Source organism: Poeciliopsis prolifica, unplaced genomic scaffold (assembly GCF_027474105.1).
Source record: "Poeciliopsis prolifica strain line A6 unplaced genomic scaffold, Auburn_PproV2 SCAFFOLD068, whole genome shotgun sequence".
Lineage (NCBI taxonomy): Eukaryota > Metazoa > Chordata > Actinopteri > Cyprinodontiformes > Poeciliidae > Poeciliopsis > Poeciliopsis prolifica.
The window spans coordinates 1,994,355-2,012,027 of NW_026562443.1; the positions used below are offsets into that span (position 1 = coordinate 1,994,355).

The 17,673-nt window shown below is 40.7% G+C and overlaps 1 protein-coding gene across 4 annotated transcripts; it reads left to right on the forward strand.

Annotated features, from left to right (window-relative positions):
* The first annotated feature begins 1,881 nt into the window (after positions 1 to 1,881).
* LOC129351628 (lysosomal membrane ascorbate-dependent ferrireductase CYB561A3) lies at positions 1,882 to 15,266 on the forward strand. 4 transcript variants are annotated; one of them, XM_055020581.1, is made up of 7 exons: positions 1,882 to 1,897; positions 2,285 to 2,454; positions 2,804 to 2,990; positions 13,690 to 13,898; positions 13,987 to 14,141; positions 14,229 to 14,385; positions 15,084 to 15,266. In XM_055020581.1, the coding sequence occupies exons 2-7, from the start codon at positions 2,314 to 2,316 to the stop codon at positions 15,105 to 15,107; spliced, it is 873 nt and encodes a 290-aa protein (XP_054876556.1). In that variant the 5' UTR covers positions 1,882 to 1,897; positions 2,285 to 2,313; the 3' UTR covers positions 15,108 to 15,266. The 4 variants fall into 4 exon arrangements, with proteins under 4 accessions (XP_054876556.1, XP_054876554.1, XP_054876555.1 ...); XM_055020579.1 differs by lacking the exon at positions 1,882 to 1,897 and adding an exon at positions 1,904 to 2,121; XM_055020580.1 differs by lacking the exon at positions 1,882 to 1,897 and adding an exon at positions 1,904 to 2,016.
* Positions 15,267 to 17,673: the final 2,407 nt, after the last annotated feature.

Below are 17,673 nucleotides of genomic sequence, written 5' to 3' on the forward strand. Positions count from 1 at the left end.
CAGACTGCAGTTGGTTCCTTTGATGAAATCACTCTCAAGTTGTTTCCTGTGTCTACAAGACAAAAGCAGTAACATAGCAGAGCACTGCCACTGCTGTGTTACACACACACAAACCAGTTTCAAATTCCATTTTCCTAACTATTATGCCTACATGCATGCATCAAGAATAAATTCGATTTGCTCTTGGACTATCTCTCCCAGTTCTCCCCACACCAGAAGAAGTGGCACTTCTGGAGGTTGCTGGGTACTTCTGAGCAATGCTGCATGAATAGCAGCTGATTGTGATGGAGGCGGCCGTGATCACTCTATTCAGGCCAAGGAAGACGGGGATAAAACAGCTGTTAATCAGTGATGAAGAGGAGGTAAAGAGGTTGCGCTATTACATTTTCAACTTCAGGGCTCTTCTGCGAAACTTGAGGAATAACAAAAATTAAAATAGGACTCTAAAACACGAAGCTTTAAGAGGTTGAATAATAGTACTCAATCTGTTTCCAGAAAAATGAACCGATGTCTCCGGCGCAGGCTGAGTTTGTTAGACCGATGTGAAACCCTGCTGGGGATAAATAGTGGAATGTAGAAAGTAGATGTGACAGAATTCATGACTTTCTCGGGGTGATGCTTGATTTGCAGAGTCAGCCTTCTGCTGACTCTGTAAAGACAGAACCTGTCTGTCTTTACACAAACAGATCAACCTCCCAGATTTAGGACTCCACTTTGTACTCTGCTTAGGACTGAATTCATCCCACAACTCAATAAGTCTGGTGTCGGTTTCAGCGGGGTTCTGAGAGGGGTGGAGTTTTGAGAACTGGGCTGCGACGTTGCAAAAGCACAACATCTTACTAAGAATATATGGCCTAGTTTCTAGTACACATATAGTACCCTTGAACTAAGATAAAACTAAGTTACACTTCAGTAAGACAAAGGAGCTTATTTGAAGTCAATAATTCCTTAATATTGATTAAAAGGTGCCTGATTATTTGGTATATTATTTTACTAATAGGAAAAATATCTTTCTTAGTGAAATAATCTGCCCGTGGAACTAGTACTGTGCTCTAAACTAGAAATACAGCTGGATGTCATTGACATAGATATTACAGGAAATATCAGAAAAGGAAGAATAATGCCAGCAAGTTGAATAAGAGAAAATAAAGCGGGCCCAGAAGCCTTGTGGAATCTCACATGTTCAGAGTTCAGGGGGTAGTGTCAGAGGAGAACCTGTCTGTCTTTACACAGTGTGTCCTGTGAAATAGGTATGAACACTGAGCCAGTCCAATGCTGATCCTTCTGCCTTGAAACAAGATTGCGTTGAGTCTCTGTTCAATCTGGCAGAGCTTCAGCTATTTTGTTAAACATAAAATTACTCCTCTGAACATCCACAGGTATTGTTTGATTCACTTAGATTTTTTAAAATAGTTTTTGTTTTATCAACTTTTTATTTATCCATATATTATTTAACATTTTCCCCCTAGCACACTTTGGCCGACTGTGGTTGATGTGGAAATATCTCATACTTCAGTATTGGACAGTTGCATAACATTACCTCTAGGTGGAGCAGAAAGGCAACAGAGAAATGCTGAGTGACTTCCGTTCAGAGATCCCAGCGCAGGAGCGTTTGGAAGGACAAACTCATTCAACATGTTCAACTGCCTTCCTTTCTATTGCTTTATAACAACATTAGTATTCTGATGTAAATAAATCAAACAGCATTACCTGTTTGATTTATTTACATATCATTTTAATTTGAGCAGACTGGAGGACTGCAGCTCAGGCCTTGAATTCTATTAATACACTCAGGTTAAGATAAACTATGTAGCAGGTCAGGTTGTCCGACCAGCCTATGACAGATAAAACCACATCTCCCACAGTGACTTGCGCCTGCAACACGGAAACGGGAGAGGTGAGGGGGATATTTGTCCCTGAAAGTAGTTCACCTATTTCCTTCACACCTGGACTTAATTATTCGCCGCTTTTGATTGTCAGCTGGCCAATTTGTCTGTAAATGATACACATTTTAAGGTTAGTCCTTTATTATATTTAATTTGGAAAACTGGAAAATTGGAGGTCGCCTCGCGCCAGGCACGCCGATAAGACGTCTTCATTAAAGACGACGCGCAGCCAGAGGTTAAATATTAACACACATCTTCCGCTGAAGCGCCTGTCTGTGTTTTCTGTTTGGAAGCTTTTAGGCAAAAATTCTTTCCTAGAATTTCTAGAGATTATTTTTCGACTGGTGGTTTCTAAAAACGCGGTGTTTATTTTCCTTGTGATCTTTCCATCTGTACAGCCACCTGCCTCTCGCCGCGAGGGCTGAAGATGGAGCAGAGTGGGACTCAATTTCCCGACTGCCCCGTCTCGTTCCCCACCGTCTTTGAGCGTTTCCCCCTCGCCAACCTCAGCGCAGAGGTTGAAAGCGAAACTCCGCCGAAGGAAAACGAAACGATCCCGACTGACAGTGTGAGCAAACTTAGGAAGGGGAGGGGCTACAGTAACTCTTACATATTGTGGAGCTCAGTTCGCGGATGGTACAGTAGTGTAGCGTGTGCGCACCGTTGTCAGACAACCCAGTGGCTGTTGTCGAGGTAAGGTTATCCCGCTGACTCTTAGCTCTGACGGAGGAGCTGGTTTGTTCACCTCAACCTGGGAGGGCACTGCTTGTTGAGGACTTCTGACATCTGTACTTGTTTCTGAAAAATGGCTCCAGAATCTTAAATGACATTAAACTCCTGTGGCAGCTTTTTAACTGCTGCAAGTTCAGAAAAGTGAGGTGAAATGTGATTCACATCGTTCTTCCTCTGCCTTTCAGATGAGCTCCACTGTGAAGTTCTACCTGTGCTACCTGCTGTGCTTGGCTCTGGGGCTGGCCTGCGTGGTGTGTGTGTGTGTTTGGAACAGCCGGTGGAGGGGCGGCTTTGCCTGGGACGGCTCTCCACACCAGTTCAACTGGCACCCGGTGCTGATGGTGACTGGTCTGCTGGTTCTGTATGGCTACGGTAGGTGAGCTTCACAGTTTTGGATTGTGCAGTTTCATTTCTCTGTCTCACTTCTGTTTCTTCTTCAGATATGCTGTAGGTGTATTTGAGTAGTCAGTATGATTATGGGTTTTGTATTGGGATAATGTATCATGTGAGTGTCAGGTGTTATGTGGTACAACAGTTTTTGCGTTATTGGTAAAACTCCTCAGTGATGGTGATCCCCACAAATGCAGAACCTGTACCATCCATCCTGTTTCACAGTGTGGGTTAATAATCTCTTACTATGGAACCATGTGATCAGCCATTCAGTTGATATTAACAATAGGAAGTTAGCACTTGAGCTAGTGTTGACCTTTATAGAGTATTAACACTTACACACAGGCATTATACTGATATAAAGTTAGTTTTACAATCTCATGCTGGTTAAACAGTAAACCTCAGCCTAAAATTAAAATTGTTTTATTTCTATGTTATGACTGTCTGTGACATTCAGAATCAAATTTTTAGCAGAGTTAAAGGTCTGGTAAACTTTTTACAGCCAGCGGACTGGCAGTGCTCAGCGACAGATGTGCTGCGTATTATCACTGTTCCAGTTGTGTTGAATATTTTTTGCTTCTTGAACAAAATCCCTAGTCGGGGAAACTGCTTCTAAAACTGTTGATTCCAAAGTCGGAGCCTTGAAGAACACCATCGGAAATCACGTGGCAGCAAATGTTTTTGCTACACAACTTAGTGATGTCTTTTTGGTACAAAAACACTACTGTTGTGGACAGGTGTAGTGAGGATCACGTGATGTTGTTGGTGATTATAGATCAGCTGTTGCTCACCTGGGTGATCTTAGTGAGTGGGTGATGGGGGAAGGTTTACTTTTTGCTGACCGCATCCATTTAGCACATTTTGTCTTTATTCACTGTTTTTTCTACGGATCCGTTTTTATGCTGTGTGGACACTGTGAAGTTTTGGATATTGACAAAATAAATAAACTTAAATGCAACTTGGATTGCTCTTTTGATCAGCTGGCGCGTCAACAAAGATTCCCCTATTCAGCCGCTCGGCGACCTGGTTTGGCAGTCGCTAATATTTGTCAGCAAAAAAGTAAAAAAACAGCGATAGAAACAACAACGGAGTTTGTCTCACAGCTGGACGCCAACGCGAGCCCACGCCACCGCCACGACGCCCGCGAAAGAGAATCGTTTGACAGGGAAGTAGAAGACGACAGTGGTATGTAACCCAAATGTTTGGTGCTGCGTAAAGCTTTTAATCGCAGTTTGGTTCTGCCACATGAAGCTGTTGTGGTGACACGCCCCCGCTACGTTTTGCTGTGGGAATGCCGAACCTTGGTGTGCGAGTGTGTGCTGTGGCTCTGCGTGCGTTCAATAAAGTTTAAGGACGTTTCCTGAAAGTTTCCTTTATTTGGATAAAAATGAGTGGATTATCTGTTGTCGAGAAACCTGATAAGGATAAAAGAACGATTGTTCTCACTGAGAAAGCTCTTGCAAATAAAATTGAAACTCTCCAAACAGAGCGGAAAAAGCATGTGAAGAAAATGAAAAGTGTAACTTCATCTCTGAAAGAGCTAATGCAAGATAAGAATTATTCACAAGTAAAATTACTGCTGGATGAGTTGACACACTTGTTTAAAGATGTCATTGTATTGCATGAATCCTTGATGCCTTTAATTCCTCCTGATGAGAAAGATAAACAGAATGCATGGTTTTCAAGTATCACTGAATACAACCAAGGATTTATTGAGGATGTTGAATTATGGCTTTCTGAAATAAAGAAATGTTCAAGCAGACCATCCTCTGACATTAAACTGTCACAGGAAACTCCATCAGGAGAAGTGGAGGTTCAAGAACAAATGGAGCCTCAGTTGTCTGCCAATCTCCAGCATGACATTCAAGATGATGTGTTGCCATCTGACAGTGTTTCAAATCAAGGAAGCAGGTCTAGCTCCAAAGTATCTTCAACTTCATCTGCACGTCTCAGAGCAGAAGCTGAAATGGCAGCTTTGCTCGCGCGTCAAAATATGCTCAAAGTAAAACATGCTATTGAAGAACAAGAGGAGCAACTTAGGAAAAGGAAAGAACAGCTTCAACTTGAAGCAGAAATAGCTGCAACTGCTGCAAAAGTAAATGTGTTGAAAACTGGATCTGCAGTGCAAAGCTCAGCTTCACAGAAATCTAATGGTATGGAATCCTATTTTAAAACAAAAGAAAATGCTGTTGAAACTCTTAATGCTAAAATGTTTGTTCCACAGACAAAGAGAAATGCAGTTAATGAAAATGCAGAGCTTCAAATAAAAACAGTGCAACAAAATGTGACAAAGAAAAGGTTTGCACCTTCTTGTTTTGGACCTACTCGTCCTTTAAGCGGAACATTATCAAATATGCCGCTGCAGCAAGTTGCCCAATCAGCAACCAATGAAAATCTGTTATCCATTATGGAGAAACAAAATGAATTAACTTGCATGTTGGTTCGTCAACAAAGTCTGTCTTCGCTACCCAAAAGAGAAATTCAACCCTTTGATGGCGATCCACTTCATTTTCAGGCCTTTATGCGCTCATTTGAACAGGTCATTGAATCAAAGACTGATGATCCTGACGATTGCCTGCATTTACCTCGCACAGTACACCAGGGGGCAGCCCAATGAACTTGTCAAAAGCTGTCAACATATGTCTGATGGTGGTGGATATGTAAAGGCAAAGACTATGCTATATGAGCATTTTGGAGATGGATATGTTATTGCATCTGCTTACCTGAATAAAGTTCATTCGTGGCCATTGATTAAATCAGAAGATGGAAAATCTCTTCAGGCATACTGTTTGTTCTTACGTGAGTGTTGTAATGCAATGGAGGATCTTCATTATCTTTCTGAATTAAATACACCTGCTAATATGCTTGCTGTGATTAAAAGATTGCCATATAAATTGAAAGATAAATGGCGAACAGTAGCATGTGACATTCAGGAGAAGCAGCATCAAAGAGCAACATTTTTTGACATTGTTTGCTTTATTGAGCGTCAAGTCAAAATTACTACAGATCCTGTCTTTGGAAAGTTAAGTGATGCTCCATTAATAAATTCATCAGCTAAGAGCACAGATGGAGGGAAACGTTTTTCTCGTCCAAGAACTTCAGGAAGTAGTTTTGGCATCACTACCTCTGCTGTTGAGAGAAATAATCCATCAGAGGCTCAAGACCATCACACTGATGTGAAGATTTGTTTGTTTTGCAAAGGTGGACAAACTGGAGTTATGCTCTCTTTTTGAAAGGAAACCTCATAATGAGAAGATTTTATTTCTTAAGAGAAATGGTTTGTTTGGTTGCCTGTGTACAGGGCATATCAGTAAAGAATGTAGAAAACGCCTTTCGTGTAAAATCTGTGGTTTCAGACATGCAAGCACACTCCATATTCACAATAACAATAAGAATGAAGTTCAACTCGTTGCTGAAGGAGCGAAATCTCCTGACACAGTTCAGACGAGTGGTCTTACTGGGGCTGGTGGACAGGACTGCAAGCTTGCTATTGTACCAGTCAAGGTGAAATCAAAGAAAGGTCAACGGATACTGGAAACGTATGCCTTTTTGGACCAAGGGAGTTCAGCATCCTTTTGTACAGTGGGTCTTTTGGATAAGCTGAATCTCATTGGGAGAAAAACAAAGATTCTCTTGCGCACCATGGGACAAGAGAAAGTTGTGGACAGTTTCATTGTACCTGAACTTGAAATTGCTGGATTGGACAGTGACATGTATTATGACATGCCTGACCTCTTTACTCAGCACAAAATGCCTGTAGATTTGAGTAATATTCCGAAGCAACAAGATCTGGCTAATTGGCCGCACTTGAAGTGTGTTCATTTGCCCGAGATCAAAGCACAGGTGGAGCTTTTGATTGGCATGAACATGCCCAGAGCTCTAGAACCATTGGAGGTCATCGGGAGCAAAGGTAATGGACCTTTTGCCATTAAAACTGTGCTCGGCTGGACAGTGAATGGTCCAATTGAACGAGAATGTTGGGAAAGAACAAGTTGTATGTCAACTGTCACCATGAATAGAATTTCTGCTGTTACATTGGATAACCTATGGAAGCAACAATTCAAGATAGATTTTCCTGAGAACAGCCATGATGAGCAGATGGGGCTGTCAAAGGAAGATTCTAAGTTTCTAGAGTTGGCCAGCAAAACAGTAACCTTGTGTGATGGACACTACAATATTGCCTTGCCTTTGAGAGATCAAGACATAAGAATGCCTGATAACCGTGCAATTGCTGAACAACGTGCCTTAAGTTTAAAGAAAAGGTTAATCAGAGATAAAGACTTCCACAAGGACTATATTGCCTTTATGAAAGACCTTTTATCTAAAGGTTATGCCAAAAAAGTGCCAACCACAGACTTGGGGCGCAATGATGGAAAGGTTTGGTATATCCCTCACCATGGGTGTACCATCCTACCAAAGGAAAGTTTCGGGTCGTCTTTGACTGTGCTGCATCATTCCAGGGCTTTTCTCTCAATGCACAGCTCCTGAGTGGTCCCGATTTAACAAATAGCCTGGTTGGAGTGCTGACGAGGTTCAGAAAAGAGCCTGTCGTTTTGACGTCTGATATTGAAGCCATGTTCCATCAAGTGCGTGTGCCAGAGAAAGATGCTGACCTGTTGAGGTTTCTCTGGTGGCCTGATGGTGATCTCAATCAGAGCATGCAGGAGTACCGCATGAGCGTTCACTTATTTGGAGCAACATCATCTCCGAGTTGTGCTAACTATGCCTTGCGGAAATGTGCAGAAGACAACAATGCAGATTTCAGCCAGCAGGTGATTGATACCATTCTGTATAATTTCTATGTGGATGACTGCCTTGTTTCAATAGGCACTGAAGAGGAAGCCATATCTCTTTACTCAGACCTCAAACTCATCTGCGCCAAAGGCGGTTTCCACTTAACAAAGTGGATAAGTAATAGCCGTAGCGTCTTGGCAGTAATACCTGAGGAGGAAAGAGCCAATGAGGTTAAAAACTTAGATCTGGATTGTGACATCTTGCCTGTTGAACGAGCATTGGGAGTATGGTGGTGTCTGCAGTCAGATGCGTTTAAGTTCTGCATATCCATCCCAAACAGACCATTGACCCGAAGAGGGATCCTTTCCACTGTTAGCACCTTTTATGACCCTCTGGGATTCGTAGCTCCTGTCATTTTTGTAGCTAAAAGAATCCTTCAAGACCTGTGTCAGAAGGGAATAGGATGGGATGATGTTGTTCCATCAGTGGTTGCTCAAGAGTGGAAAAGTTGGATGGAAGAATTGCATCTGTTGGACAGCATCAGCATCAAAAGATGTTTGAAATCTGCTGATTTTGGGAAAGCGATGACTGCTCAATTACACCATTTCGCAGATGCGAGTGAGAAGGGCTATGGTGCTGTTACCTACCTGTTATTGCAGAACAGTTTCTCCCAAATGCACAGTTCCTTCATAATGGGGAAGTCCAGGGTAGCACCCTTAAAACCAGTCACGATTCCTCGTATGGAATTGACTGCGGCTGTGTTGGCAGTTCGCATGGACATACTGTGGAAAAGAGAACTAAGGCTACCTCTCCTAGATTCAGTGTTTTGGACAGACAGCACCTCTGTATTGAAATATCTCAATAACAAGACTTCCAGGTTCCGTGTTTTTGTGGCAAACCGAGTGTCAGAGATTCTCAGCGCTTCTGGTGTCTCCCAATGGAGATATGTGGACACAAAAAATAATCCTGCAGACATTGCTTCCAGGGGCATGAAGGTAGAGCCTTTTCTACATGACACTACATGGTTATCTGGTCCTGCATTTCTTACACAGCCAGAGACAGATTGGCCTGTAAACCCAGAGAACTTACAGGAACTTCCACATGAAGACCCTGAAGTTAAAGTATCTGCTTCTGTCGGTGTGTTCCCCAGACAAGATGACGATCATCCTCTGACCTTTTTGATTCGTCGTGCTTCATCGTGGACTCGTCTTGTCAGAGTGATGGGTTGGATTTTGAGATTTAAAACATTGCTTTTGCATCACAAAAGAGAAAAGACATATTTTCCATCTGCATCTGAAACAACCCAGTCTGAAGCTGCTCATCATAGGGTTGAGCTACATACTGGCTTTCTTTCATTGGGAGAGATTGAGGATGCTGAGATGCAGATAATCAAGTTCTGCCAGAAGGAAAAATATTCTGAAGAGATCTCCTGTCTCCAAAAGGGAGAGAATGTTAAACGAAGCAGTCACATATATAAGTTAAATCCTGTGCTGGTGGATGATGTGCTGCGTGTTGGAGGACGTCTCAGTAAGGCTGCCATGTCTGAAGATTCTAAACATCCTATCATTGTAGCTAAAGATCTTCACATTGCTTATCTTATTCTCCAATATATTCATAAAGAGGTGGGTCATGGAGGTAGGAACTTCATGCTGTCAAAGCTTCATCAGAAATATTGGATTCCTGGTGCTGGTACATTGATTAGAAAGATCATGTCAAGGTGTGTGATCTGCAGACGGCTTTGTGGAGCTGCAGGCCAGCAACAAATGGCTGACTTGCCTGAAAGCAGAGTGACCCCTGAGAAACCCCCCTTTAGTTTTGTTGGAGTAGATTATTTTGGTCCATTTGAAGTGAAGCGTGGAAGAAGTATTGTGAAGAAATATGGAGTTATCTTCACATGTTTGGCGATAAGAGCAGTACACATCGAGGTTGCTTCATCTCTCGACACAGACTCTTTTATTAACGCCTTACGACGTTTCATTGCAAGGAGAGGCCAAGTACAAGAACTGCGGTCCGATAATGGTACCAACCTTGTGGCTGCAGAGCGAGAACTGAGACGAGCTATTGAAAATTGGAATCAGGAAAAGATCTCTGATATGTTGTCGCTGAAGGGAGTGAAATGGATCTTCAATCCTCCAACTGGGTCGCACCATGGTGGAGCATGGGAGAGATTGATTCGTTCCATCAGAAAGGTTCTTACTTCCACTTTGCAAATACAGCATTTGGACGAGGAAGGTCTGCAAACTGTTCTTTGTGAAGTGGAGTCAATCCTCAATAGTAGACCTATTACATTGGAATCCACCGATCCAAATGATCTGGAAGCTCTAACACCGAACCATCTTCTCCTACTCAAGTCTAACCCAAGTTTTCCACCAGGTTTATTCCAGAAAGAGGATGTTTATGCAAGGAAACGATGGAGACAGGTCCAATACATATCTGATCTGTTCTGGAAAAGATGGATTAAAGAATATCTGCCTCAACTTCAACAGCGCCAAAAGTGGATGAAGATTAGACGCAACTTTGTTGCTGGAGATGTGGTTCTTATAATGGATGACTCTGCACCTCGTGGTTCCTGGATCATCGGCAGAATCACAAAAACTGTGCCAGACAAAAATGGACTTGTACGTCAGGTCTGGATTAAGACTCCAACCAGCCACTTATGCAGACCCATCACAAAGATATGCCTTCTTCAGGAGACTTCCGACCAATGAAGACAATGCATTCGACCGACCTCTTGACATGACCTTTTGACTTGACTTTACCACAACTAGATGTACATCGCAGACTGACTATATTTAGGCTAAGTGCTGGTAACCTCTGGCCTATGACTGACCGATTGACTATGGATGGACTATTTTGTAAAAAAAAAAAAAAAAAAAAAGGGAAAAAGACTGTTTTGACTATTGAAAATGACTTTCATGGACTATTTGAATGTAATGTCTCAATGTGAGTTTTGATGTCGTGTATATCTTAGGTAATGGTGTTGAATGAGTAATTATTACTGTGTAATGATGTAATAATTAGGGGCTGGAATGTTGTGGACAGGTGTAGTGAGGATCACGTGATGTTGTTGGTGATTATAGATCAGCTGTTGCTCACCTGGGTGATCTTAGTGAGTGGGTGATGGGGGAAGGTTTACTTTTTGCTGACCGCATCCATTTAGCACATTTTGTCTTTATTCACTGTTTTTTCTACGGATCCGTTTTTATGCTGTGTGGACACTGTGAAGTTTTGGATATTGACAAAATAAATAAACTTAAATGCAACTTGGATTGCTCTTTTGATCAGCTGGCGCGTCAACAAAGATTCCCCTATTCAGCCGCTCGGCGACCTGGTTTGGCAGTCGCTAATAACTACTGTTAGCTATATTAAACTGTACTTTTTTTTTGCTTTAAAACTACTTCCTTGACAGAAGGAGGAAGTGTGTAAGGATCCAATTTTGCTAGGTTGTAGTGATAACATTAGTTTAGCTCTTCAGTTCCTGTTTTGTGGATGATTCAAAGCTATGTTTTAACTGGGTTGCCAAGTAAAATCTTAATCTGGAAATGGTCAGGTAAAAGGGACTACGCCAAAACAGAATAGAACTGACCGAAGAAACGATCGATGGTCCAAAATTTATAGTCCAAAAGATAAATTAAGAAAGGCTGGAGAACCTGCAGTAAACCTGCATGAAGTATCTGCATAAAGCCAGAGGAACTAATCTTTTGTTACAGTTGAAGGCATGTTGACTTCTACAAAAAGCCATTGTTTCAGCTTTAAAAAAATTATATGACTCGTGATAAAGTTATGCTGGACTGTCAGGATCATTGGAATATAGTTAAGGTTAGAATTATTAGCTCCCCAATGAAATCATACAAAACTCTTCACATTTCCATAGAACTGATTGTAACACAAAACTATTCATATCTGTATTGCTACCAAAAGAACTAAATCATAATTTCCACAGTTTCATCAGTAGATTATACTGATGTTCCAAATTGAAACAAGATATCTAAAATATGACAAGAACAAAAGTTATTTTATATTACATATTTTACACTATTAAACCTCCTGAGATTTAATAATGAATGGTCTTACAACTGGCAATGCCTTTCTCTGTATACTGTGTGCGTATCATATGACTTATTTTTGAGCATTACCTTTATTAATTACCAACTACGATGCTCAAACCTCCAACATATATGTTTAAGGAAGTAAAAGTGAGGTTTTTGTTTTCTTAGGGGAATACCTATATTTACACCTCCTTCTACATCTGCAGCACATGATTGTATTTGATGTGAAATGTACATGTGAAACAGCAGCTGCTGAATCTGTATCCCACTCAGCTTCTCTGAGTGAAATCAGAGTTTTTCTTCCCTGGTGAGCTGAATGACTCCTGTGTGTTGACTTACTGATGGAGATCCATTGAAACAATAAGCTGTGGCTTTTCATCTACACACACTGCCTTCCTCCATATTGATGAACCTGGAGTTTCACTGACAAGAAACTCACGCTGGGTTGTTGCTGTGTGTTGTAGCTCCAGTTCTATTATTCTATCTATTAGTTCTATTAAAGCTCCAGACCCAAACTGTTTATTTTATACAACCTGTGTTGAAACATGACCTCTGTGCCAGTTACAGATGGGGCATTTGTTTAGTCTCTGATTGAGTTCGGAGCATGACCTTACCATTTACCTTCAGAGACTGGATAAGTCTTGCTCAGCTCAGTCGGAACAAAATGGTCTTCCGGCTGTTTTCACTCAAGTCAGCTGAATTGATTTGAAGCGCGACTTTTCTGTGAGACACATGGGGAACACATGACTAGGCTTGCCACAATAACAAATTTTGCTGAATAATAAATTGTCAGAGTAATTGTTGTAAATGATATTTTTGTGACCTTTTTCCAAGTAATTGACAAGTCGGTGCAATTTTTCCCAGTGAACTTTATTTTTGGGAAGTACACTTCACACTGGAACTGGAAGACATTTTCAATATCCAAAGATAAAACAACAACCAGAAATAATAAATAAGATGGAAATAAAAAAAACACACACAAACGAAACGATGACTAAAATAGATTGTCTCTCTGTAAGCAAAGCTGTCATTCATAAAATATTAAAATACAATAGGTCTGTGTGGACTACTTAAATAAGTTATTTTGAGAAACCAATCAATTCATGGCTAGAATGGAAATCAAATTCATTTTAATTTATAATGCGGTTAATTGCTCATTGCGACCGACTTGGGCATGACCAACCAAGCTCAGTAGTTTGGAAGAAAAGGGAAGATGAAGATTTTCTGTCTATTTCATGTCAGTAAATTGTCACAGTCTCATCTATTGGTATGCAGATGGGGAAAAAAGAAATGAAAGCATTCATATTGTTTGTATGTGTCAGTCTGAATGAAAATGTCCATGTTTCAGCAACAGCTTTTTACATAAACCCAATTAAGTTTCTTCCATAAAAGATGACCCACATGGTGGGTGGGTTAGGGCAGTCCGCCAGCTGCCCACCTGGTTTCAGGGTTAAAGTATTAAAAGTTGACAAAAAATATGAAAATACAAGTAGATGTTGTCGTTAAATTGTTTTTTTGTATATTTTAAATGTTGTGTGAATCTATATGCTTCAGCCGCCTGTCGCTTTGCCTCTGTCACACTGGCGCTTTCCCACTGTGAGACAATAAAGGAAATTACTTTTCTACCTGATAAAGTTTGATCACACACGGCGCTGCTGGAACACGTATTGAGAATGCATAAGATACACGAACACGTTACTCTATTGCACAAAGATGCATGTGTTCACATCAGTCTCAACTGTAATCACAACATAAACCTTAGAAAGCGAGTCTATAACTCAACCTTTAGTCAGGTTCACATCGAGCAAGCAGTGAGGCTGATGCAGCGTTGGAGGAGTGTTCTCTGAAAACACATGATTTTTATTAAAAGTTCTGGCTGTGTTTTGGTTTTTCTGCAGGAGCTGTGGTGTACCGCGTGCCGCTGACCTGGGGTCAGAATAAACTCCCCTGGAAGCTGCTTCATGCCACTCTGATGTTGGGCTCCCTGATCATGTCCGTCTTGGGACTCTGTGCCGTCTTCGAGGTCCACAACGCCAAGAACACCCCCAACCTGTACTCGTTACACAGCTGGATCGGAATCACAACCGTGATTCTTTTTGCACTTCAGGTATCTGGCTTCAAATAGGACAAAATACATCTTGTCGTTTTCATTAGTGTTAATGTATTTGTTCTTTTTATCATTTCTGACCCACCAGTGGGGCGTGGGGTTCGCAGGCTTCCTCTTGCCCTGCTCTCCCGTGTTGCTCCGTAAACTCCTGAAACCCGTCCATGTGTGGCTGGGCGGCAGCATCCTGCTGCTCTCCACCGCCGCCTGCATCTCAGGCATCAACGAGAAACTCTTCTTCGTCCTGTGAGTTCTCTTTGTGTTGCTTTTAAAACTTTGTACCTTTGACATAACATCGTGATGTTCAATCGTAACATCTGCTTCTTTCTACAGAAAAGGCAACGTCACATACTCCAGCCTTCCACCTGAGGGTGTGTTAGGAAACGCATTAGGGGCTTTAGTCGTAGCCTTTGGCCTGGTCGTCCTCAAGATTCTAGCCAACATCCAATGGCAGAGACCAGATTCCAGACCTGGGGAAATAGCTTACACGGTGGGTGTCTGAGACAAAAATAGCCGATTTGATTCAGTCAAATTATAGTGTCCTTAAAGCTCCAATATGCAACTTTTATTAACAATGTTTTTTAAATATTTGTTAAAACTGTTGCCATGTTGTGACTGAGAAATAATCTCTGAAAAGATTGCTCTCCTTCACCTCGTCCCTGTCTGGAGAAAAGCACAGCTCCTGAAGAAAAACAACCAATTAGTGTTAATTCTCATGTACTTGCTGCTAAATGTGCTAACGACAGAGAAACAACTTACCATTACAGAAAAACAGTTTATCTGCCATCATCATGGCCATGCTCATTAGCCTGAGCATTCACTACAGGCTCTGCTAGCTGCAGTATAGCAGAGAGCAAGGAGAGAATGAGAGAGTGAGGATGAGCAGCGCCACAGGAAGGAGAGAGTGATTGACAGCACCAAGACCCACTCTGATTGGTTGTTTCTTGGTAGCACTGGGAACTCATTTTTTTTCCACAGATTATGTGTCATACCATACTGTCGTGACATAGCAATAGTTTCAACAAATATGTAAGAAGAAATGATCAAAGTTGCATATTGCAGCTTTGTTTTATTTGATATTGTGAAAAGTTTATTTTGCAAAAGTGGGAACCCAGACATATGCTTATTGAACATAATTAAAATAAAGAAATGAAGAAGTATTAATAACTGATGTATTTTGTCTTCCAGCCACTTCAAGATGAAAATGACTAAAAGTCGAGGAACTGGAACCAGTTCACTGCTAAATCAGTGCAGTCAGAAAACATAGTTGGTTCCCCGATGATGCTTAAAGTTTAAAAATAATCACCTTGTTATCGATGTAAATATATATTTAAGATTGCTTTTTCACCCAAATAAAACAATTTCATCTGATTTCTTTCTCAGATTAATCTGTCCCATGATGCACTGCACCCTGCCCTGACATCCTGTAGAAATGACTTCTCTCCATGCTGTTGAATGCAGCTCTTTAAGTCGTTAACCTGGATTGTTAAGCCTTTCATAACTAATTAAGTTTATTTGTGTAAAACATTTCAGTAACAAGGCAGTTCAGAGTGCTTTACATCATAAAAACACAGAAATACAAAATCATAAAAAAACCAAGATATACTGGTTTTCTCTATTGTTGACTGTATCGAACACTGTGATGAGTGCCATCACCAAAATCATCAATACACATCAAATATGTTGGTCAATGTTCCATTTATTATAGTTTAAGATCAACTCTGTACAGTTAGCCTTGATTTAAGTTATTTTCATAAGTATACTACATGCATTTATGATCTGAATATAAACACAAACATATATGAATATGAGTATATATTGTCATAACTACTTATGGGGTCCACGTCTTTTGCAATTTTCATTACGAAGCCACTGAAGACATCCTTACTGATAATCAGATTAGTCCACTTAAATTTCCTGAGATTACTGACAGTTACAGTATGTATGTTTTTCTTCCATGACTGATTTTGACTTGATTTTGTGCCACTGAGATAATTTCGCAGTAGTAAAAAAAAAAAAATTCAAGGAGGTCAGCCATTAATATTGGTAAGAGAAATATTTGTCCTTTCCAGAACAGTACGTAAGAAGAAGTAAGCCTTAGTTGAAACAGTTATAAGAAGTTCTGTTTGCAACGTGTGGACCGAGATTCATGTTGTCAAATACGCCCCAAAATGAAACCTTTTAGTGTGTTTGCTGTGGAACTCTGAGACTGCGAATCTACACCGACTATCTTCCCTAAAAGTCTGGCAGTGGGGTTCTTCTTCCAACAGAATGACGACCTCGTCCAGAGTCATCTGGGTTGGGCACTCTGATCGGGTTTAGAGGGTTTGAATGAAGTGTTTGTTTAGGACGGTTCGGCCAGAGAAAACTAAGACAGGAGGTGTCATGAGACTATATGAGTTAATCCTGGCTGAAAGAGTGACAGTTTAGATTTGAGGTGTGACATCAAGCGAGGGCCGGGATGAGCTGGAACAAACTCATGATGAATCAGTGAGAATAGCAGAGCAGAGGGTGATGGGAGTGGCTGAAAGTGAAAGTGGTAGAACACGTGACCCCCTGACAGAGAGGAAGCCACAGAGACCACCTCCTCTCTGAAATGATCCCAGGTGCATAAGTCACATGATGGCAAAAAAAAAAAATCCACATATTGACGACGCATAGTTAGCTAAGAGTTTTCGGGATCACTTAACAATGATCGCAAAATAAAACTTCACATAGATCTGCAACAGACAGAATGCCATGGCATCGAGTCTGTGTGACGTTAAGCTGACAGAGTGAGAAAAATAATCATAATATAACCGCCACCTGTTTCTCGAAATTTTTCTCAGGACAAATTGCATCATTTGTTCGTAGAACATGGCAACATTCAGATCAATCATCAAATAGGATGAAATATTTCATAAATATGCAGGAGCCAAATCATGACTCCTATTAAGTAAAATTCAATTATGGGCCTTTATAAAGAGAAACTGACTTTGTTCTCTCTTGTTTCGAGAACTGGCAGAAACTAAACTGTAGATTTATTAGCAGAGAGAATATATATTTTACATATCCAAGCAACAGCATTTCAGCTTTAAGCCACATTTTGTAGGATCCAGTAATAACTCTGATCACCATCTGCTCCAATCAGACCCACAAAAGGTTTTGCGACTTTATGATTTGTTATATTAAAGACACATCATATCTCATCTGCTGTGTGTGAGTCAATAGGGCAAAAGGTTTAGCCAACCAGCTGTGGAGTCAGAACCACATCATTGAAAAATACAAAGTTAGATTCATTTGGTTCATACAGAAGTTACTGATTCTGCTTTTGAAAAGTTGAATCACATTTTGATTGTTACAGATTCTCATGTTGATGTTTTTAGCACTTGATAAACTCAGACAACAAAAAGCAACTATGTGATAATTCTTCACAAAAAATATTACTGAAAACTGTGAACCTTTTTCAGTTGTATATAAGCATTAAGTAAATATCGGCTGATTCCATAAATTATAATATGACTGAAAAGTTCCTTTGTCAGTTCCATCACCAACTGAAAGACATTATATAGACTAATTAGATTACATATGTTTTAACATATTTATATTTCGCATTATGTCTAAAAGAATATTTTAGAAAGCTACTATTAATCTCACAAGCTTGATCAGGACATGTATCCTGATGTATTGAATAAGACTGTCTGGCATTCGCATATAAGTTTAATTGTATAGTTCTCTGTCTTCCTTTTCCCATCAAACAACCTCCAGGTTGGAGATATCTCTCTACCAGAAGCGGCAT